At 48.0% G+C, this 23,674-nt stretch overlaps 1 protein-coding gene across 2 annotated transcripts in view; it reads left to right on the top strand.

Annotated features, from left to right (window-relative positions):
- Window positions 1-22,208, top strand: part of DESI1 (desumoylating isopeptidase 1) — a 24,928-nt gene extending 2,720 nt beyond the window's left edge. The window contains exons 2-6 of one of the 2 annotated variants that reach the window (XM_034643859.1): window positions 7,513-7,534; window positions 8,706-8,775; window positions 11,059-11,168; window positions 11,840-11,962; window positions 21,536-22,208. In XM_034643859.1, coding sequence (XP_034499750.1) covers window positions 7,513-7,534; window positions 8,706-8,775; window positions 11,059-11,168; window positions 11,840-11,962; window positions 21,536-21,731 — 521 coding nt within the window. In that variant the 3' untranslated portion in view covers window positions 21,732-22,208. Of the gene's footprint in view, window positions 1-7,512; window positions 7,535-8,705; window positions 8,776-11,058; window positions 11,169-11,839; window positions 11,963-13,694; window positions 16,182-21,535 lie in introns of those variants that run through there. The other variant, XM_002929280.4, reaches the window with a different exon arrangement.
- The last annotated feature ends 1,466 nt before the right edge of the window (window positions 22,209-23,674 follow it).

The raw sequence follows: 23,674 nt of genomic DNA, 5'->3' as shown, positions 1-23,674 counted from the left end.
TAAATAAGAAACTTCTGGAGTTTTGATCCAAAAATCTGTATTTTTAATAAGCTCTTCAGATAATTGTTATGTAGCCAATCCATTATTAGCTAGAAGTTTGGGCCTAGATCACCAGTTGTTAAAAATGAGTAAGGCAAAGCTGAAAGCAAAACTTACAGAGTCATGGGGGAATGTGCTAATCACTAACAGATTACATCAGTTAAGTTCTAACTAAACTTCTTGGAATGGAGCCATTATTTGGTTAGTTTGATCATAGCTGTAAGTGCCCTTAAGAATCACTGCTTCATGATTCATTCAACAGATTGTTTTTTGAGTGCCTACTATGTACTAGTCCACGTGTTAAGATACTGAGGAGAATATATTGAGCAAAGATGTTCACTGCCATCATGGAGCTGCTTACTGGGGAAAATATTAAAAATAGGCAAAGAAAATAATCATTTCAAATAATAATTGTGATAAGTGTTAGGCTGTGCAAGAAGCAAACGGTGCTGAGACAGAGAGGGGCGCCTGGGTGGCTCAGTCGTTAAGCGTCGGCCTTCGGCTCAGGGCGTGATCCTGGCATTACGGGATCGAGCCCCACATCAGGCTCTTCCGCTATGAGCCTGCTTCTTCCTCTCCCACTCCCCCTGCTTGTGTTCCCACTCTCGCCGGCTGTCTCTCTCTCTCTCTGTCAAATAAATAAATAAAATCTTTAAAAAAAAAGAAAGAAAGAAAGTAACAAGAGAAACCTAACTTTAAATAAGGGTATCAGAAGGAGTGACTTAAGTTGGGAAGTCAAGGATGAAGAAGTGTCACAAGGAGAGTGGCGAGGGAGTGATAGTGTTCTAGGCATAAGAAGGATCAATCTGCCAAGGCCCTGAGGTAGGATAGAGCCTGGCCTTGTCCTGGAACTGAAAGAAGGCCTTTGTGGAGTATCATGGGTGAAGAGAAAAGTGCCATAACTGAAGGGGGAGGGCCAGACCTGCCCCCTCCCCCTTCTTTTTTCAATAGATGTGAAATCCTAGAAGGATCACAAGCAAAAATGGAAACGTCACCAGTTTGGCACATCTGACCACAATGGGATTTCGAACATCACCTTGCCTGCGAATCTAATTCTCTCTTCTCTATCCCTTTTTCCCTATATTGCTTTTTGCCTTTTACAAAAGTAATGAAAGCGTTATCAAAGCTAATAGTCCCTACTTTCTAGAGTTGGAAACTTATGGAAAATGGGCGTTGCCTTACTGGTTCATCCTGTCCAGACATCACCAACCTTAAAGTTGCTTATGTCCCAGTTCTGAGAGTAGCCATATACTGATTTCCCATTCCTAAATATATTTGAACCTTTAAAAAGTCCACTTGTTTCCTGATTTTTGCTATGACTTCCAGAAGCATATTAATAGCTAGTATTTATTGAGAACTTACCATGTGCCAGACTCTTTTTTTTTTCTGAGTACTTTGTGTACATTGTAATGCTCACCACCATTTTGTGAGGTAGGTCCTGTTGTTACTTCCATTTTTCATTTGAGCAACCTGAGACATAAGGCATTAGAAAACTTGCCCCGGCTCACAGCAGATAAGCAACAGTGCTGGGTTATAAACACAGGCAGCCTGACTTTCAGAGCTCATGTTGTCAATCATTTTGTTATATCACCTCTACTGTGTAATGTGTCCCTTTATAATTTTTCAAGTTTGTAAAGTCATCTTTGGTCAAGTGTTTCAAATTTGGATGAGAAAAGGATCTGGGTTCAATGTGTATTTGCCATTCATAATCATAAATTTATGAGCATTCCTCATAGCCTTCATTTTGCCAGATTAAATTAGTGTGACCTCATCAGTTGTTCCTTCTTATGCCTGTTATGATGATTCCTCATTATAAGACCCCATCTAGGGGTGCCTGGGTGGCTCAGTTGGTTAAGTGGCTGCCTTCGGCTCAGGTCATGATCCCACGGTCCTGGGAAGGAGACCCGAGTCGGGCCCTCTGCTCAGTAGGAAGCCTGCTTCTCCCTCTCCCTGCCTGCCGCTCTGCCTACTTGTGCTCTTTCTCCCTCTCTGTGTCAAATAAATAAATAAAATCATTAAAGAAAGAGACCCCATCTAGCTCTATTACAGTCATGACTGAACTAGAGAAAGCCCTGTAATTCCCTTCTCCCCCAAACAGTGTAGACTCCACAGTTTTATGCTGTCCAGTGTCCAGTCTCCTAGAGTTGGTTCCCTGGTCCGCTGTCCTTCATTCACCATGAAAATGGTCCCAAATTTATCCTTAGCGTTCTAATAGACAGGTGATTATACCTCTTTTTCATAATGTACCATTTGCCTAAGATAATTAGCTATTATAATTGTCCTTTAAGTTCCTCCTCTTAATAATTTTGGCTGTTCTGTAAATTTCATGACCTTTTTCTGTGCTAAAGGACATAGAGATAAATGTAGAGGTGTTTGGGGTGTTTTTTTTTAAATTGCGGTAAGAGTAAAAGATTGTTTTCTGATCTAAAGTTTGTGTGCATGCATGTATCCCAGGGTTGCGGGGGTTTTTTTATTTTTTTCACAAGCCTATCTCAAAATTGTTCTCAGGTTTAGGAACGCCTGGGTGGCTCAGTCGTTAAGCATCTGCCTTCAGCTCAGAGCCTGATCCCAGGACCCTGCGATTGAGCCCCACATCGGGCTCCTTGCTCTGCTGGGAGCCTGCCTCTTCCTCTCCCACTCCCCCCTGCTTGTGTTCCCTCTCTCGCTGGCTGTCTCTCTCTCTCTGTCAAATAAATAAATCTTTAAAAAAAATTGTTCTCAGGTTTAAAAACATAAGGTTATAGAACAAGGTATTTATTTCTTGGCAGAATGCAATCTAATGAATATTTGAGATTTTACTTTATCCCCAGTTCCTTGCTTAATTCTGTAATACAAATAGTAATGAAATAAACATGAACTCTAAGGGGTTCCTGGGTGGCTCAGTCGGTTAAGCGTCTGCCTTTGGCTCAGGTCGTAATCCTGGGGTCCTGGGATCAAGTCCTGTCATAGGGCTACCTGCTCAATGGGTAGTCTGCTTCTTGCACTCCCTCTGATCCTCCCCCTGCTCATGCTTTCACTTGCAGGTGTGCTCTCCCNTTCCACAGAGAGTTCAGCTCTAGGGGAGATGGTCTGAATGACTGTTTTCTCAATTCTGCCAATAGATACCTTAGGGCATGAGGCCTTAATGCTCCTGTGGAACGCCAGTGGAAAAGCCCTGTACACTGTAACAGAACTGAACCCGTTCAGCTCTTTTTCACCTCTTGGCTTTTCAAAGGCTATGCTGTCTGCCCTGAATACTTTCGCTTGGCCTGGGTAACTTCTGCTCATCCTTGAGCTCCCAGCTAAATGTGTTTCTTCCTCCAGGAAACCTTCCCTGACCCCCACCCCACAAACCTTGGTCATATGTCCCTAGTATGTGCTTTATAACATCCTGTACTCCACTTTAATAGCATTCATCATTCTATTTTATAATTATTTGTTTTCTTTTCTTTTTTAGAGAGAGAGCACCCGCAAGCAGGGCTGGGTGGGCAGGGGGGAATCTTAAACAGGCTCCATGCTCAGTACAGAATCCGACATGGAGCTCAGTGTCATGACCCTGAGATCATGACCTGAGCCGAAATCGAGTCAGACGCCGGGGCGCCTGGGTGGCGCAGTCGTTAAGTGTCTGCCTTTGGCTCAGGGCGTGATCCCAGAGCTCTGGGATCTAGCCCCACGTCAGGCTCCTCCACTGAGAGCCTGCTTCTTCCTCTCCCACTCTCCCTGCTTGTGTTCCCTCTCTCCCTAGCTGTCTCTCTTTCTGTCAAATAAATAAATAAAATCTTAAAAAAAAAAAAAAGTCACATGCTTAATCGACTAAAGCACCCAGGGACTCTGTAATTGTTTATTTTCTCAGCAATGTCCACACCCCCCCACAACTGGACTGGAAGCTCCACTGGGGGCAAGAACTCTAGATTTATGCAGAGTCTAGCACAGTGGTTGGTGTTCAGTAAATATAGCCTGGCTGAATGTTGCAGACCTACCTTGAGGCATTGCTACAAGGCCTGACTAATGAAAACAAGCAGTGATTAAAAGGGAACCCTCTCAGTACTGAGGCAAAGAACTCAAAAGTGAGTTATTTTATATGAGGAAAGAATCCTATACTGGCTGCACAGAATCCTAGCATTAGAATATCAAGTAGTTTTAAACCTACTTTTTTCGAAGATTAAAATACCCCCTCAGTTTTTAACAGTGTACTGCATTTGATTTTGTGATAACCTTTCTCTGCCTGAAGGAAGGAAAAGCCCTCCTGCCAATAGGCTTTTTTTTTTCTTTATAATATTGGCATAGAGGCTCACTTACGTTATACAAATGTTTCCTTTTGCCCTTTTCCCACCTAGATTCAATATTTATCCAGCGCCCCCAGAGAAGAGCAAGCTGATTTTTTAAATTAACATTAACCCCTTCACATTGCTGGTAACCTGGCAGATGCTGAGCCAACCAGCAGATTAAAACAATGCCAATTAGGGGCACTTGGCTGGCTCAGTCAGAGGAACATGCGGCTCAATCTCGGGGTTGTGAGTTCAAGCCCCTCATTGGTTGTAGAGATGACTTAAATAAATGAACTTTAAAAAGTTTTAATTTAAAAAATTGTCAACTAAAACCACTCTCAAGGGGCGCCTGGCTGGCGCAGTAGGTGGAGCATGTAACTCTTGATCTCGGGTTGTTGAGTTCGAGCCCCACATTTGGTGTAGAGATTACTTAAAAATAAAATCTTAAAACTAAATAAATAAATACACTATCAATAACACTGTATGTTAACTATACTGGAATTAAAACTCTTTCACTAGAGAAATTTGGGAGGTGAGCTGGGGTTGTGTTTGATTTATACCAGTGACCTAGGGCTAGTTGCACAGAGGCCCCTGCTGCCCCGTCGCCAATAGACATTTGTTGAACACCAGCAGTATTCCAGGTGCTGACCTGGAGCATGTCCTACAACCAGCATGTCTGTCTATATGCTCCATCCATGTTAACTGATAGACTAACTTAACTCTTCACGGTCAGTGAAATGCTGCCTAATGCAGACCTCACTCTGCATTCTTTGTTACTCATGATGAAAACAGGACTGATATCCTTTTCTTCCATTTGTTTTCATGATCACACTTCATAGGCCTTGAAATCAATGCACTGGATATGCCAACAAGCTTGGAGACAGGCTGGCATCTGACCCACCCACTCTTTGGCCTGCTGAGGAAATCCTAGTGGGAAAATAATCTGCTTCTGTAGTGTGCTAATATCCACTGAGCCTAATTCATGTTCCAAAATGGCCTTGTGACCTAATTCAATCTCAAATGACCACCTCCTACTCACCTACTCCAACCCCAGTGTGGCCAAAAAAAAATTTAAATCAATTTAGTTCCACTTTCCAATGCCCGTCACCCGGTGGAAGAGACCGTGGCCCTTGTTCTTTTCCTCCCAAGAACAGGCTGCTGAGCAGTGTTTCTACCCGAGCTGCTCCAACAAGTACATTGTCGTATTGTGTTTTTCCTTCTTGCTTTTATGCTGGACAAACCATGCATCTTTATTTACCTGTTTGTAAAATGACGTTAATAAATATTTGCCCTACTCTACATAAGGATGTTGTGAGAATAAGGATAACTGAGAAGGAGTTCAAATTAAGCTCAATCCATATTTGAAGATGCTTGTCCTAAATGGGTTACCACTGCCTTGGAGCATCCAGTCTGTTTCTCATCCACCTCTGTGGGATTTCAGCTCAGTTTGGATAAGGGCAGAGCCTGCCTCACAGTCTTGAGGGGGCTACCTCAGAAACCCCAGTCCAGAATCCCTCTGTCCATTTGGGCCTTGTGAGCCAAAGTAGCAGGTCTTTTAGTGAAAAGCATGCAGGTCTCCTAACTGGAGGAGAGACATTTTATTTTCCTTGTTGCTTCATTTAGCCTCGCAACACTAACAGGGAATGAAATGTTTATATGTGAAATAGACACAGTAGTTCATATTAATTCCCCGGATACCGAAATCTCTTCTTAGATCTTACCACTAATCCAGAGGTAAAATTTATCTTTTGGAGGTCTTTACCCTTTTCCCCAAGGCCATTTTACCTAATATAGTCTCCATTTCTCAAGCTTCTGGGTACTACACACTGTGAGGCCTTATTTTATTTTATTTTTGTAAGAGGGGAGAAGGAGTAGAGGAAGAGAGAGAATCTCAAGCAGACTCCCCGCTGAGCACAAAGAGGATGCAGGGCTCAATCTTACGACCCTGAGATCATGACCTGAGCGGAAATCAAGAGGTGGATGCTTAACCAACTGAGCCACTGAGGCGCCCTTGCAGTTCCCTTAAAAGACATACGTGTATTTTAAAAACATGGATCTGATCAAGGCTCTCTACTGCTTAACAACCATGAATGCTCCCACGGTGTAGGGCAATCTTCTGTCCGGGCTTACCCTACTTTGCCGGCGCCGCTGCCAGCTACTTTCCCTCCTATCACCATCACTGCACTCTCTTCTCTAACCTGTCTTTATCACAACTGTGCATTTGCACATATTATCCACCCCAGCAGAAACATTGATTCCTGCCCCTACTCATTCCGCGGTTGAATTGCAGCTTATAAAGGTAGTCCCTTATCTGTGTTATATATAGCATCTTATTTTTACCACTCTGTAATTATACTCTGTCATTGGAGCCTATCAACATTGTATTTTACTTAGTTATGTGTATGTGTGTCTCTTTCTATTTGACTTTGGGCTCCTTAAAGGCAGGACAGTGATCTGTTCATATTTTCATTTCCATACCTAACATCATTTCTGCCATATGCAGGTGTAGAAAAAATTTGTATTGACTATTCAGATGGATGGCATTTGTCAAGTTTTGCTCTGCTGTTTCCTGAAGGGTTTCACCTCATATATGCTCAATGAGGAAGTGGATAATAGCTTTTCTATACCATTGTTCTGTTCTCTCTCTATATGTAAGACAAAGAAATTAAAAAGGCAAAGTTGAATTGACCCTGAAGGGGAAAGAAAAGCAGATGCAAAATTGGGGTACATCTATACCAGTGTTTTTTATCTTGTATTCTGATGAAAGATGCTAATCACTTTTCAACCTACTTAACACAACATACCTGCATCAGGACCTAAGGACCTTATTGGAGGAGAATTGCATTCCTAGAGAGTCCTGCAAGAGGTTTATAATGCGTTACTCTGTATTTTTCTTTTTTTTCTTTTTATCATTATTTATTTCAGAGAGAGAGAGAGCACAGGGGGCAGGGGCAGAGGGAGAGGGCGAGAGAGTCTTTTTTTTTTTTTTTTTTTTTTTTTGCCTCAAGGGAGAGAGTCTTAAGCAAACCCCACACTTAGCGCAGAGCTCAGTCCCACGACCCTGAGATCATGACCTGAGCTGAAACCAGGAGCTGGACACCTAACCGACTGCACCATGCACGCGCCCCCCTGGTTCCTCTGGGTTTGAGTGATGGTCTGAATTTACTCAGGCTGGGAGGCCATTTAATCTGATCCCAAGTGGCTAAATCTCTTCTTTTCTCCACAGGGAAACAACTGGAAGGCATCTGGTAAGTTGGGGGTGGGAGGGACTCTACACTGATTGGCTAGTTTTTGAAACAAAGCAGTACCTGTGCATTTTGGGTCTGGTCTGCGGCTTCCAGCTTGAAACCCAGCACTCCGCATCATAAAACTTCCAATTTCTAAAGCAGTAGGAGGGGTAATTTTGTGCCCTGACCCCCCACTCCAGGGACATTTGGCAGTTTCTAGAGACATTTTTGATGGGGGGGGTGGAGGCCAGAGATGCTGCTATAAACATCCTACCATACACAGGACAGCCCTTCACAACAAAGAAGTATCCAGCCATATTTATGGCTGTGGTGCTGAGGTTGAGAAACCTTGCCCTAAAGAAGGGCAGAATGATGTCATGCCCACTCCTGACCAAGCTTTCTAACTACAGAAGTCTCAAGAGCCACACATGTCTGTCTTAAAACACGTCTACTTTGGTCCCTCTGTACTGGATCTGTCCCTGTCAGACAAGATGGTAGCTGAGCTCTCAGTTCCATTAATGAGGAAACCGTAGGTCAGTATTCCATCTGGACTCCTAGAGCCTGTTGACATTTGGGATGACCAGAATGATCCTTTGCTTTGTTTGACTCAAACCAAGTAATATGAACACCTTCACCTGAAATAGGTCCACACTTCTCATCTAGTCTTGCCCTCAGCATGGTCCAGGTTAACTGCTCCTGTTCGTTTTAAAAGCCTGGGAACACAACTTGGTCTGCAGAGCTTTATTTCACTAATGGTTTGTCAGCATCAGGGTGAATCTAGGGCCTTCCCCTGCTAACATGACCTATAGAAGTGGTTCTCAAGGAGGACCCAGTTCTGCCCCCAAGGACATTCCGTGGTGTCTGGAGACAGGTTTGGTTGTCACAACTGGTGGGGGCAGGGGAGGGGGTGTTGCTACTGGCATCTAGTGGGGGGAGGCCAGGATGCTGCTAAACTTCCTAGAATACACAGGACAGCCCCCCAGCCAAGAGTTCTCCAGCCCCAAATGTTACTAGTGCCAAAGTTGAGAAACTCTAATCTATGATATTTATGCCTTTGTTTAGTTTTATAAGGCTGTTGACCTTGTAAGTCCTATCCTTGGGCAGAAATTACTCTCTTTCCAGTGTGGTATTTGCTTTTTCTCAGACCAGTTTTAACTTTTCTGGCTTATCCTGTCTCTTCTCTGCGTTGCAGGCACACCTCCATAGTTGTGCACAAGGATGAGTTCTACTTCGGCAGTAGCGGTATCTCCAGCTGTCCCCCCGTGAGTGGCTTCCCCACACCCTTCCCCAGTCTCAGGTCCCTGGGGTTCCCATAGACCAGGAACTTTGCTACCACTCTGTATGTCTGGCTTCTAGTCCAGTGGCTGTCAGCCTGTGGCATAGTTCCTAGTAACTACCTTAAGACTCAGCTCAAGAACACCCTTCCCCAGCCTCCTCTCTGCTCCCTCGGCATTTGTGGATCCCTCTGGGTCACACTGAGCGTGATACGGTAGATGAGCTGTTCCTGGGTCTCTGCAGGGAGCTGTGTGTCAGCTGCTTGTGAGCTGAGACTGTGTCTCGCTCTCTGTCCCTGTGCCTAGCTCATAGCATGAACTCAGCCAATGTTCAGCCGAGGGATGAAGGATCTGAGAGGTAAAGTGAGTTGCTCCAAGCTACAAGGCCAGTAAGTGGCCCCCGTGCTAAAAGTCAGGGCTCTCTGTCTCTAAAGCCCATGCACCTTTCCAAGAAGTTCCTCTCTAAGCTGTCTAAGGGTTTTCTAGGAGGTGCTCAAGCAAAGACCAAGCAACCATTCATTTTGCTACTCATAAATGAAAGGTCATTCTTGATTTCTTTCTCTCTGCTCCCCACCCTCTCTAACAAATCCTTCGTGAAGCCCAGTTAATTCTACCTTGTAAATGTATCTTAAGTCACTCTCTCTTCATCTCTTCCCATATTCCAGAACTCTCACTTTCAGCCATGCCACCCTCACAACTATCCTGGACCGTAAAGTACATCTGCTCCTCCTCAGTCAGGACTCCACACAGGAGGCGAAGTGATCTTTTCAAAATGAAAATCTGATCATGGCATTCCCGTGCTTCTGTCAGAACTCTCCCCACTGCCCTTGGACTAAAACCCAGCAAGCTCAGCCTGGCCTCCAGGCCCTATCTGATCTGGTCTCCATCTCTCTCTCTGAATGACCTCTTTTCATGTGGTGCCTTTCCCCACCCCCACCCCGTTCTCATTCCTAGAACATTCCATGGACGTTGGAACCTACCCTCTCACTTCGGTCCACCTCCCTGATCCTTCACCTGGTTCTGCCTCTCCATCCTTCAGATTTGAGCTCAGGGTCAGTTTTTCAGGCGAGTCTTCCCAAACCCCTCAGACTGGAAGGGTCTCCTGTCATACGTACTGATGGCATTCTGTACTTTTCTAGCAAGACCCATAGCTCATAATTATGCATTGGCTTATGGGATTTTTTTGTCTGCCTTCCCTGCTAGAGTATAAGCTCCATGAGGGCAAGAATCTCATCTGTTTTGTCCACATCGTACCCCCAGCGCCTAGCATAAGGCCCAGCGCCTAGTAAGTTCTCAATGCATGTTTGTTATGTGAGTGAATAATAGGGGCTCGACTAGTGACCTTTCAGTCTCTTGCAATTCTTGGACAATTATTCTTGGACTACCATAATTATCCTGCTCACCAGGCTTTCCCCAGTGCCTCAGACAATGTCAGGCACACAGTAGGTACTCAATAGCTATTGCATGAATGAATGATCTGTTCCAGGTGCTCTGCTCAGGAGTGCTCTCCCTTACTGCCCAGCCCATTCCCAGCTCTGTCCTCCCTAGTGATCTGTTGTTTCACCCTTGGCTAGTTTTCCCCTTGGCCTCAGTCTCTCCTTTGGTCTGCTGTGGCAGTCTGTTAACCCATGGCAGAGGGTTTTCTGTAGGCCTTTCATGGGCCATTAACTCCCTTGCCTGGGGAACCCTATCACCATTGTTAGATCAGCCTCACAGATCAAAATAGAACTGAGTTATGGAAGTATTTGCCAGCCTGCCAGATTTCTCTGAGTCCTTCACATTTTCCCAGTCTTATAAGGGATATCAAGTGTGTCACAAGAAAAAACTGGCTGCGTTCACTTAAATGTAGACACAGAAAGATGGCCTATCAAGTGCTAGCCATTTCTGGTTATCCTGTTGTTGCCCTTGGGATCAGGCATGTTGGGGACAAAGGGAGACTTCAGATTCTGGGTTTCTATTTTTTTTTTAATCAACCAGATGAGTAGACAGCATCAGGGGGCTGACTGGCCAGAGACTCGGATTCCTGGGGCCCTGCCAGAAACCAGCAGCCCAGCTTTTTAGCCGCATTGCTGGCATGTGGCAATGGAGAATTGACAGGAAGCTCTAAGCCGTTGCAGCCTTGATCCAAATAGGAAATAACACTCTTCATCTGCCCTGGGTGCTCTGAAAGGTACACACTGGAACAGCATTTGTGGTCTTCCATGGGAAGCCACATGAAAAGATTCAGTGGAGATGGTGACTTAATGACTTTCTTTGGGTTGGTTCTTTTAGGGAGGGACATTGCTTGGGCCCCCAGACTCTGTGGTTGATGTGGGGAGCACAGAAGTCACAGAAGAACTCTTTCAGGAGTACCTGTCCTCCCTGGGGGAGTCTCTGTTCCGGTGAGTGGAGACACGGGTGGTGGTTAGTCGTGTCCGTCCCCCCACTAGACGATTGGCCCCGGAGGGCAGCCACCAGCTCACATTCCCTAGAACACTCAGCACAAGGTCTGGCCCAGTATTTGCTGAATCAATTTGAAGAGAAGGCAGTTATGCCTCCAAGAGCCCAGCATTGCTCCAAGGCGGACAATCCGTCCCGGCATACCTTCTGCCGAAACGCTGAGGGAAAGAAGGGCTATTTATTCCTCCTGATTAAAATCAGCAGCTGCTGCTCTCAACCCATACTGGGCAAGTATCTTGTTCTGAAAAGTCAAAAACAGGGTTTGTGGAGGGGTCAGGATGACATGCGACCTGGAGCGGGTTTTCTCTTCGAGAAGCGTTAGTCAATTGTAGTTAAGTGTTCAGCTCTAACCCTGGAGCTCTGCTTTTGTGAATATAAAGATTCTCCTGAAACTCTAGAGGAGCCATATATTTTTATTTCATCCTTCCCTTAAAAATCGGTGTCTTATGGTCTGGGGTGCCAAACCCAGCGTCCTCTGGAGCGTAAGAGAAAAGGGGAATCCTAGTCCTTGGACTCAGCTGTGCTCACCATGCTATTACTTGGTTTGAGTTATTCCACGTAGGTACTTGCCGCCCCTCTGAGCTGTTCTCCAAACCTTCCCCACAACACACAGGAGAGAGGCCTATGACGTCTTTGAAAACAACTGTAACACCTTCACCAACGAAGTGGCTCAGTTCCTGACTGGACGGAAGATCCCGTCTTACATCACTGACCTTCCCTCTGAAATTCTATCCACGTAAGTGGCCTCAGTCTCTGGCCCTGCCCCTGAAACCCCCGTTCACAGTCAGTGCGGCTTGTCTGGCCCATGTCCACCCTCCCCTGTTCTCAGCAGGATCCTCTCATGCTAGGTGGGCCCTGTCGTGATGACACCTGCCAACAGGGAGGGCCACCATTCCCTCCAGTCACTGATGCCTGCCTGTGCGACCTTCACCCTCCCTGGAGTTGGACCCGCTGTGCTCTGGCCTGAGTGCAACCACAGAACTTAGAAACCCACTTGACCCTGGCTCCAGCATTTGCACAGAATCCTGGCATTTGTCTTTCACGTCACTCGTGAAGCAGGCCACTCCCAGAAGTGCTCACATAAAGTGCACTTTAGGGGGAAAAGCAGAGGATAGATCCGAGCATTAGTAGGGCGGCTTATTCTGTAAATGTCATTTGTTGGTCTTGCTTTCCCTGCACCATGAGCTCTTTGATGGCCTCGAAGACAACTTCCTACGGCCCTCATATCTTGTAGCACACAGTCAGCCCTCAGTAGGTGTTTTCTTCAGGAACACACTGTAGCCCCTCCCACCCTGGTGTAGTCCCAGTTTTGTGGGCCATCATCCAGGCAATGTCTCCTAAAAGGACACACACACCCAAACCCATCATACCCTCCCCTTCCTTGGCTGTTGATTATGTTCAGGCAGCCTTTACCCACTCTTGGACCATGTCCATCTGCTGACTCTGGCTCAGTTTCTCCTGAACTGGGGCCCTGTGCACCAGAGATCCTGGCAGGTTTAGCAGGCTCGGCAAGGTGAGCTGTTTTTCACACGTGGGTAGGAACCCCTCAGGAAAAACTTGCAGAGGAAACCAGACTGCTGTGTCCAGCTGGTGAGGAGAGCCCCTCCCGGCCCTGGCTCACCCTGCCTGGTCCTCAGTGGGTGTGTTGAACCCTACGGCCTCGCTAAAGGATCTAGGTTATAGGGCCCTAAGCAAGTAGAAGTAGTTGGAATGTTCTTGCTGTTGTTATTTGATGGGTGGAGTTCCAGGACTTGTCTGCATTAGGGCTAATATATCCCGGTTTCATCTGTTTATGCTTGAGAATGCTTCATTCCCTTCAAACCTGGACGTGATTTTCAAAAATGGCAATATCCACCAAAGAAAAAGGCAATAACTGAGATGTGTTGTGGGCCCCCTGATTTAAGGTTCTAGGAATTTTGGAAAATCTCTAAGACTCCAGTATTCGCAGTGTTTTTTCCAGACAAGCTACTCTGAGTGTGAACGGGGAGCCCTTTAGAAAGTGGCATTAACGTCGTCTTCTGGCAACCTGCATTTGTCATTTTTCCTGAGTATTCCCTGTACTCCCTAGAAGATACCGTTTTCATGCCCTTATTCTTTTGCCTCAGCTTCCTCATTCAAACCTTATTTTTATCTTCTTGTACTGTAAGAGTTAAAGATTCCGGTACAGAAAGGTCAGAAAGCTCTAGTTCCCTGTGCGTCCCTAGCCTGTTCAAGCCACAGCTACCCAGGATCTAGCAGCGAAGGTACTAAGATGGCAGCATCTACTCGGGAGGGGACCCCAGGGCTTAAAGGGCAGAGCAGGCTATCTCGAGAGCCCCTCAGTGAACGTCACGTGCGGGGTAGCTGAGAAAACTGCATGAGGCTGTGGTGTCCTCCTTCCTGGTGTGGTGGCACCACTGCCCCTGTGGGCGCAGTTGTGACGGTCTGCACCCAGCCCACCCCAGCCCCTGGGTCTCTTGTCTCCACAGGCCCTTCGGACAGGCCCTGCGGCCCTTCCTGGTTTCCGTCCAGATCCAGCCTCCCGGAGGGAGCCCCGTGGGCCGACCCAACGGCCAGAGCTAACAGGACTGCATGGGACCGCCCTGCCTCACCAGGGGCTTTTCCTTTTTAAACAAAACAAACCCTACCAGATTTCTATTTTATAATTTTACATCAGAGCTAACAACCAGGGGACGGCTTTTTAAATTTCCCAGGGAAGGAGATCGTCAGGCTGCATGTAGGACAATGCTGCTAAGAAACAGAACAAAATGCCATCCCTTCTAATAGTATTATACTAATTTATTAAGGCTGTCTTGTCTGTGAGTTCACTTCTGACGCTGCTGCCTGAGCGTCTTCCACACTGGAGAAAGGGAGGGGGTTTGTTTAAGCAGAAGGCAAGAGGCACAGTTTGGGGGAGCCCCGACCTAGCACCTCTTTCCAGAGAACGCCCACGCTCTACCCAGGTTGTCACCACCTGTCTCACCAGGTGAGTTTTACGACATCGGTGAAGCAACAGTTGCGACATCCCGGAAGCAGTTACTCTCTGGTTTTCAAATGAACCAAAGGACTTGGTGCACCTGGGACCAGTTTCAGGAAGACTAACCCAACCTAAGTGAACTCTGTAGCCTCAACCTCTCTCATCTTCCCTCCCTACCCCAAGCAAGGCCATGGGGCCAGGCCTGGAGCAACCAGAAGCCTCAGGATCGAGGGAGAGTGACAGCAAGTGTCAGGCCAGAGAACACAGGATAAAGCCATTCTTCCTTCCACCTACTGATTGCCAATCCTCTGACATCATTTTTTGAGAACATGCCTTGCTGTCTGCAGGCTGCTCTTCCTCAGCATAGCTGACCTGTCATAGTTAATGAAGGTTTGGGCTGGAACAGCAGAGACCCAGGCGTTTTGTCTACAAGTAATAATGTAGGTTATTTGCCGTCACTGTACCCCCCACCAATATGCAATATTCGGCTAGGGACCAAGGGGAAAGGATTCCCCGCTCTAGGAAAATATCCCTGAGGTAGAAAGAATAATAATGCAGAATCAAGGTAGCAAGAAAATTTCGAGTTGTTTCCAATAGAGATTTTTTACATTATCCTCAATGTGTTTTGAAGGCACACGTTATTTCTGTTGTCATTCTGACTTTAAGGGTGCATTGTTGAGAGCCTGCCTGGGCATTTTCCTCCTGAGCTGCTGCAGGAGATTTTGGGAGGGACAATCTGGACGTTTCTTCTCTGGAGAGGCTTTCAGATTCCTTTTCTTCACATGCCTCCCTTAAGTTAGTTTTTGGGGGAGTGAGTGTGGAAAAGGGACTTAGAACTGCTGGGTCCTTGAGTCCCAGGCCTGGCATCTGTGGGCCCCTCCTGCCATAGCTCCTGCCACTTCTCAGACTTGAATTATGTTCTCTTTCCTGGGGTCTGGCCTGTAGCAGGTGCCTTTGCTTTTCAAAAAGCTGCTGCTCGTCTCTGGCCTCCCTTCCTCCTGTCTCTGCCATCAGTCATAGCACCTGGTACCATCAGGGTCTCAGCTAGAGGAAAAGATGGTTTTCTGCCTTAGTGTTGGCCTGTGACCTGACCAGGGGCATCTCCATGGTGACCAGCTGTGATGTCAAGGGACATTGAGGAGAGCAGAAAACAGCAGAGACAATTATTTATTGTGGACCTACTGGCAGAATTGGGCTCATGGAGAATGGGCTTCAGGCTGGATTTCTCCTGGGAGGGCAGCTCGTTTCTGGAGGCCTTGGCCCTGCCTCCCACCCAGTTTCTCTCCTTTTCCGGCTTGCCTCAACTAGCCCGCTCTTCCAGGCTTCTGCTCCAGACCTCTCCTCCCAGAACTCTGAGCTCTATCCAGAGGGCATCACAGGCTCCTCCCCCCTTCTCCTCCATATCTAGGTTCAGCTGGCTTCACTCTTAATAGCAGTCACTCTAGACCCAGGAGAAGTTAGCCAAAGTGGCTACCCTGAGAGACTGAGTCACTCAGTTCATTGAAAGGCCCCCTTCATGCCCAGCAGCCATTTGTGCCAATGCCTATGCCCTAGGGATTGTGGGGAGAGATGGAGGGATCACCCAGCTGTCTTCTCAGAGCTCTCCAGGAAGGCAAGCTCTCTCTCCTCATCCAAGTCCCACAGTCACTCATTTTGGAAGCCTGGGGTCAGGCTACGACCCTCAACCCCATCCTCACATTTCTCAGTCAATACCAGAACCCCAGGAGCATGCTCATTGTGACCAGCTAGCTCCACACAGGTGTGCAAGGTGAGCAGAGTGAGAAAAGAACCATGTGTGTAATCATATCCACGAAGGTCCATTGGTTTGAAGGGACAGGGAAGGAGGAGGGATGAGACCATCACCCCCTCCCAAAATAAAGCTATACCTTTGAGATTCCTTTTTGCCCTTGAAGTCAAACTAATAACTGTCTAGTACAGAGGTGTTTGCTCGTTTTCTTTGGTGTTTTTTCAAATGCAATAAACTCATTTCTGCCTGCTACATTTGCGTACTGCTTGAAGGTCTGGGTATGCATCCAACATAGTCAGGTTTCTGTCTCCCTCTGAGCTTAACTTTGCTGAGTCTAGATATTCTGCCTTTGCTTGGTTGTAAGCCTTATGGATAAGAAGTGACAATAGCAGGGAAGAATGTATGACTTTCACCACTGGTTTACAAAAATGGGGGAAAGGCCCAGAGAGAATATTACTTGCCCCATGTCACCTTGTGACTGGTGGCAGAATAAGACTCAAAGCCTCACCTGCTGGCCCCAACGTCTGAGATCTGTTCCGGGAGGACCCTGGCCATCAGAGGACACCTGACCTCAGCAAGAAGTGTTCACTTCCGGGTTCATTTTGGCTATCGGCTGGGTGTATGGCCCCAAGACTCTCTCCCCACCTTGTTACCATGATCTCATTGAGCAAGCATGGGGGTGGGTGGATAGCTCTCTGAGCATGCCTTGTTATTGCCAGACACAGCAGTGTGGCTGCAGGTGTCCATCGGTTCAGTTGGCCCACTTTGAGTGAGCACCGTCCTAGGGCTGAGCCTATGCTAGGTGCTTTCACACACAACGCACTTGAGATGTAGATAACGGGGCTCATGTTACAGATGGGGAGACAGGTGCAGAGAAATGAAGTTATCCAGGTGGCACATGGCTGAGCCATTGAATCTAGGTCATGAGTTCTCACCACCAGACCCATGAGACCTTGCTGTTGAGGTGCTGTGTCTTTCCAGCATGCTAGCTGGAGAAGATGGTTCCGTGTCTCCAGAGGATGCAGAGGGTAGGTGACTTTGGCCAACATTGTTTTTTTCCCCCAAAGCGGGCATGTTCAGGAGGCAGGAGTCCTTAAGATTGCCTGCTCTGAGATCACACAGCCCGGCCTTAAGTCCTAACTTTGCCACTTGGGAGCCAGTCTGTTAGTCTCCTTATCTGTAAAATGGGGTGAATGGTACCTACCTCACAGGGTGCTTTTCAAGAGAGTAAATGCAAAGTGCTCCGCTCAGTGCCTGGCACAGATGAAATGCTCCATGAATGTCAGGCTGAGGGCAGAACGCATTCCACAGCCACTGACTGTGGGACTCCTGTGAGCCAGCTCCGTGCAGAGGCCCTGGCCATTCCTCTCTGCTGAGGACAGTTTACAAAACGAGACGTTGCAGATGTGTATGGCCTGCTTGTGAGGCAAATGGCAAATGGGCTTACCTTTAGACTTTGTGACTCACAGGCAAGTCAATCAGGTGAGTTCATTCAAACCAGAAAGGTTTCTCTGGGAGCCTATTGTATAGAAAGCAGCCCTGGGCTCTGTGCTAGGGGTGCAGTGGTGAGCAGGACCAACGAGGCCCCTGCCCGGCAAGGGTTCTGTTCTGGGGAGGTTGGGAGACGAAGGGGGAGACAAGTTTGGTACTCTCAGGTGGCATAGTGCTGGGGAGGAAATAAAACCAGGCAGCAGCAGGGTGTGAGAATGGGGATATGTATGAGGAGGCTGGGGAAGTCGTGTGACAAGGTGATGTTTAATCTGAGTCTATCTGACAAAGGATGGAAGTGAGAGAGGAACATTCCAGGTAGAGGGAGCAGCAAGTGAAGAAAACACCGGAAGGACTGAACGGAGACCAGAGTGGCTGGAGCAAGAGAGCCAAGGAGGTGGGGGAAGGCGTGGAGGCCGGAGAGGCCTGCGGGTCAGCTGGTGCAGGGCCTTGTAGGTCAAAGAATGACACAATCGGTTTGCTGTGTTGAGAACAGACTGGGGGTGGGGTGACATAAGAGGAGCAGCAGAAAACCAGGGAGGAGGGTAGTGCAGAAGTCAGGCAAGAGGTGAGGTGTGTTGTGCTAAGTGCCCGGAGCTGTGAAGAAGCCCCCCCACCCCCGTTCCCTGGGTTTTCAGAGTGCAGAGAGGAATGGTCAGCTCCTGAGAAACAGGAGAGGCCAGAGCTGGTGACTGCAGAGCCACTGTCAGCCTCTTGCCCTGCGTCCATGAGCTTTGACAGAGCTACTCCAGGTTTGATTTGGGGTGTGCTTAAATTTCTTAAATTGCTTTTCCTAAAATGAATTTTTTGGTTACAAGATAATATTTAGAAAATGTAAGCAACCAATAAAAGTACTAAGATGAAAGGAAAAAGTCATCTTAAATTCCATCATCCTAAGAGATAGTGGATTTTGTGAACATCTCTGCAGATGTTTCTGTGGATTTGAAGACATGCTGTGTGGTACCTGCCTTTGTTCTTTCAGCATGTAGTGACAATCTGTAAGGCCCAGGAAGGTGGGAGGAGAACCATTGAGGAGGGAGTGATGGTGCCTGGTGGTATTGGATAGAGGAAGCTCTAAGGAGAGAACATTCCAGCAAAGTTCCCCAAAGCTTGAGGGAACCATTAGGTAAGAGTATGCCACTCATCACAGTTGTGTGCGTGGAAGCTGGACCTGCTCTGAAGTGGGATGAAGGTTGTAGGGGGATGTCCGCCCAGGCTGGCTGGTTGGACCATGAGACCCATGTCTCCTCAAGCTCAGAGGGGCTCTGGCCTGAAAGGGCAGCAAAGAACCCAGGAGGGGCCTGGCGCATCTCTGAATGTGAGCCCTTGACCACGGAGCCTGGCTGCTTTGGAAGGGGTCAGGGGTTGTGGGACTGGTCCTGGTCTGAATGGTTGCCCAGGAGCCCAGAGTCCCCTGCAGAGATCTCTGCTTCACAGGTTCCCTCCCCCCTCCCCGCTGGAGAGCGAGCCCTGCAAGTTCCCGCTGCAGGGAGAGAGACAAGCACCAGGTGGCGCTGTGGAGGCCCAGAGGGAGAGGGGGAGAATCTCAAGCAGGCTCTACACCCAGCACAGAGAGCTATGCGGGACTCGATCTCACAACCCTAAGACAGACTATGACCTGAGCCAAAAATCAAGAGTTGATGCTTAACCAGCCGAGCCACCCAGGTGCCCCGATCAAGGCCCTTCTTAAACCCTGGGCCTCTCCAACCTCCATACCCTGCAGCAAGTACAGGCCCCTATCACTGCAAGCGCTTGGCACCTCCACCTTCAGTTACTGTTGGCTGGACCTGGATCGCCTCTCCCCACCTAGCCTCAGAGCAACCCCTTACTCAGAGCTAAAGGCCCAGCTCCAGCACGTCCTCTACAAAACCTTCCTGACTTCTCCCTACCTCAGCCTGGACTCCTCCTCGCTTCCGGCACACTCCCACGAGTCAGGGCACCCTCCAGGTGTAGGGCCTGGCTCGGATCACCTGAGTGCCCAGCATCTAGCACAGCACCTGGCACAGAGCCAGCCTCTCCTGTGGGACCAACACTGAAGGGGAGATTGGGTCATAAAAAAAACCCCTGGACTTGGATACAGACCTATCTGGATTGAGCCTCTGACTCAAATAACCCTAATCAAGGCTTCCCTATCTCTGGGCCTCAGCTTCTGCATGTGTAGAATGAAGACTGTGGATCAGATAGTCTCTACCACCCCTCCTGGTGGGGACTCCTCTCCCCGCCTCTGGCTCCAGAGATGAGTGAATCGCCCAAGTTCTCAGGCCTGGGGCTGGGCTCTGATCCACAGAGATCACTAACCCCAGGTGTACGGGGAGGAAGGGCTGCTGCCCCTGCCCCGCACCTCCAGGTGGGGCAGTGTCATCCCTGTCCCCACTGGCTTTGGCCCCAACGGGGCCTGGGCCAACCCAGCAACAGCCTTCCACCCCCTCCACAAACACCTCTGAGCTTGCCCTTCCACTTGTTTAAATTCCATGCCCTGTTTATTGTGAAAACAATGTAAGCCCTGCAGATATTTTGAAATAGGGAGAAAAAAAGCCAACATCCACAATCTCCCCCAACCTCCCACTGCCCCTGAACCAAGAGGAGATTAGAACCAGCGACCAGCCCTGACTGTTCTTTGCAAGCCTCTTTTTAGCACATCTCCTTTCCTGCACCCCTTATCTTCCTGTGAGCCCGGGAGAGGCAGTGGCCCCATTTATAGATGAGGAATAGGCTTAGACATTGGGAGGGGCCTGCCCAAGGTCACCCAGCTGGGGAGGGGCAGCCCCAGGAGCTGTCAGTCTGACTGTATGCACACTACATCAAGACTGCCACCCTCAAAAAGTCACACTCCAGGCAAGGAAAAAGAGAGTCAATACCCCCTATATTCGCTCAGCACACACTAGCAGTTGGCCTTCCACCAAGGGGGCAGGGAAAAGCATGGGCTTTAGAGGAACAGAACTGAATGTAAATCCTGGCCAGACTGTGATCCTGGAAAGCCATCTTCACCTCTCTTGTCAGTACTGACCTCTAGAAATTGATGAGGGTACTCACCTCCAATGGTTCTTGGCAAAAGTAAGTGAAACACCCAGGGTAGGAGCCACAGTATCCAAACCAAATACGGAAGCTGCGCTGACCTCCAAACCTCAGGCGAACTCCTGGCCCCTTAGAGCCAGAGCCTTTCTTCCTGAGCAGGAGCCTTCCAGGCTAGGATCTCAGGCCCCCTAGCTTCAGCCTGGCTTCCTCTGGTGCTCTGGAAAGGCCCTCTGGCCGGTCTTTCTAGTCCCAGTTCCCCCAGTCCTACTCCTCCCTGTCCCTAGGGCTGCTCCAAGGCCCCGTCTGAGCACCAGTTGCCAGGGATGAGCCTTTCTCTTAAAGGGACACACTGGTGGCCACGAGGGCTACTCCCTCTGGTCCTCCTGGGTCTGTGCCTCAGGGCAGCTCACACCCCCTCTCTGGGTTTCAGCAGCCTCATCAGTGAAATGGTTTGAGGTGAGAATTCAGGAAGAGATGGGGAAAGGTATTTGTAAGGAAACTAGTTCACTACAGGTCTAAGGCCCAGGTGTGCTATTGCTGTGGGCCCAATCCACAGGAGACAAAAACGTGTCCTGCCCTGTGAACCCCATCCTACAGCTTCTGGATCCCAGCAGCAGGGGCGGGGCCCAGGTATCTGCATTTAATTAGTTCATAGGAATTCTTGGGCAATGGAACAGGTATTGGCTATGAGATAGGAGAGACTAATCTACGTGATTCCAGCCCCATGCACCGGCTCTACACTCCTGGGCCCTGGGAGGGGTCTCAGGTCCTGCCAGTGCCCAGAGTCCCAGGGACCAGATCCGGATGGAGCAGGAGATTCAGGAGAACGGAGTTTGGTTTTCCTTCCCACAGAGATGATTCTGTTGGCTGTCTGTATCCAACAGAAAACAAAAGCTTTTTGAGGGCAGGGCCCTTGTTTTGTTCTCTACAGTGTTCCCAGAACCCAGAACAGTGTGTAGCACAATGCATTTGTTTAATGAATGAACCAAACTCTGGCACAGGTCCTGGAAAAAAAAGGCAGATTTTTTTTCTTTTGCCCAGCTTGAATATGGCTCCTCAGCAGGCCACAATTATTGATCCTGTCTTTTTTTTTTTTTTTGTAGAATTATGCATTTATTTGAGAGAGAGAGAGAGAGCACGACTGGGAGGGAGAGGGAGAGAGAATCTCAAGCAGACTCTGCCCTCAGCAAGGTGCCCGGGATCTCATGGATCCAAGATCATGACCTCTGTGGAAACCAAGACAACTCAAGGGACTGCACCACCCAGGCACCCCTACTGATCCTTTTAAATCTTTTCTGATATTCTGCTCATCATGGATTCCTTTGCATTAATTTTGATTTTTAAAAATATTAAGTTAAAAAGAAAAAAATGAAATTAAAATGTCATTTATTTTTGTATTTATTTTGCTGCTCTCCTAAGTTTTTTGCCTCTGGCAGGTAACTCACCTTACCTGCCCTGGCTGGTCTCAGGCCTGTAGGCTGCCGGGTACTTTGTAGAGCCCTGGGCACATCCCTTTTGTTTTTCTTCACCAAGTGGAGACAATGATGAGGGATTATTGGAAGAAAGACAGGCAGGGACAAGGCTCCCCACCAAACCCCCCTACCCTCAAAGGAAACCACCCTTAAAAGGATTGTACACCCACCCTAGAAGGAGCCCTCCACCCTTTTCCCCATGACAGATAGATGACAAACACCTGATTGGGTGAGAGGCACGTGGAGGGTTAATCAGATTAAAACAGCCCGCCAACAAGCCCATAAAAACCCCTAGACTTAGAAATTCCGGTGGCAACCCTCTTGGGTCTCTTCCCTCCTTGGGAGCTTTGTACTATCACTCAATAAACTTTATATTATCGCTCAATAAACTTTGCTTTGCTGCCCATCACTCTTCATCCGGTCTACCTCTTCATTCTTTGAAGCGGTGTTGACCAAGGACCACAGGCACCAAAGGAATATAAATCTTGCAACAATAGTACCTTCTAGAGCTGCCCTGAGGATGAATGAAAATGTGCAGTCAAGTGCCCAGGGTGGTGGCTAGCACACAGTCAGGGATCAATAAATAACGGTTACTACTGACATAGTTTTGGAATTTGGTGAGGTCTGGAGCCAATGGCCAAGAAAGAATTCTTGTGACGTCACTGGTGCAAAAGGTGATTTTATAAAAACGTGATTTTATTAAAGCACAAGGACAGGACCCATGGGCAGAAAGAACTCCTGCACTGGGGTTGTGAGGGGTGGCTGATTATATACTTGGGAGTTGGGGGTAAGGAAAAAGGGAGGTGTCCCAAGGACTTTCATCTGCTAAAGAAAACCCCCAGGATACTGGAGGCCTTGCTATTATCAAGCTAAGGTTGTTTTTCCCCCAGTAAACCATTAGCATGAAGATAGTTGGAAGTTTCCTGGAGGAATGTCACACATATCCCACCCGGGGAGGGGGGTTGCGGGATGCCAGCTTGTGCTTTGTCCTTAGCTTGCCTTCTGCGGCTTCATCACTGCTATCTCACTGTTCATAGTCATATGAGATGGGGATTACATCCCCATTATATAGATGAAGAAACAGGTCAGGAAAGGTGACCTGTCCAAGTCCTTACAGTTATCAGGGACCAAACTACAGTGTCCCTGACTCTGCCTCCCATGATCTTCCCAGGCCACTGTTGCCACCAAGACAAAAACAAACAAACAAAATCCAACTATCAAAAGCATCGTGCGCTGAAGTGCCACTCATAGATGTGTGGGTATGTGTCTTTGCATGACCAAACCTGCCAGAACAGACCACAGGCATCAGGGCAAGAGGGGTGCGTGCAGCAAAAATGCCCACCAGGCATGCTCTCAAGCTGAATGGCACCCCCTGGGAGCACAGAGGGGAGCAGGGGTGGGCTTGGCTCTGGCAGTATGAAAGGAAGCCAAAAGAGAGTCCTAGAGAAGAGGAAGTTGCAGTCGATGCATTTCCGAGGGGAGAAAAACGTTAAGATTCACCATAATACCACCACCCGGAGACAGACTGCTACTTTCCGTTACAATGCTCTTTCACGGTAAATATTCTACAACACAGATTCAACGGCTTCGTGGCACTTCCATCTCATGAATGGATCGGAATTAATTTAACCATCCCCAACTTCTCCCCTTATTTTCTACAAGTTAAATTGCTGGCACAAAGTTCTGCCCATTTTTAAGACTTTGATGTGCCAATAGCTGTTTAATCAGCAACAAAATCAAGCAAATCTGTATAAACTCTCCTTTGGAGGT

The sequence above is a fragment of the Ailuropoda melanoleuca genome, chromosome 15, assembly GCF_002007445.2.
Source record: "Ailuropoda melanoleuca isolate Jingjing chromosome 15, ASM200744v2, whole genome shotgun sequence".
NCBI lineage: Eukaryota > Metazoa > Chordata > Mammalia > Carnivora > Ursidae > Ailuropoda > Ailuropoda melanoleuca.
Note: the sequence above shows the minus strand (reverse complement) of the source record. Positions and strands in the feature narration are given on the sequence as shown.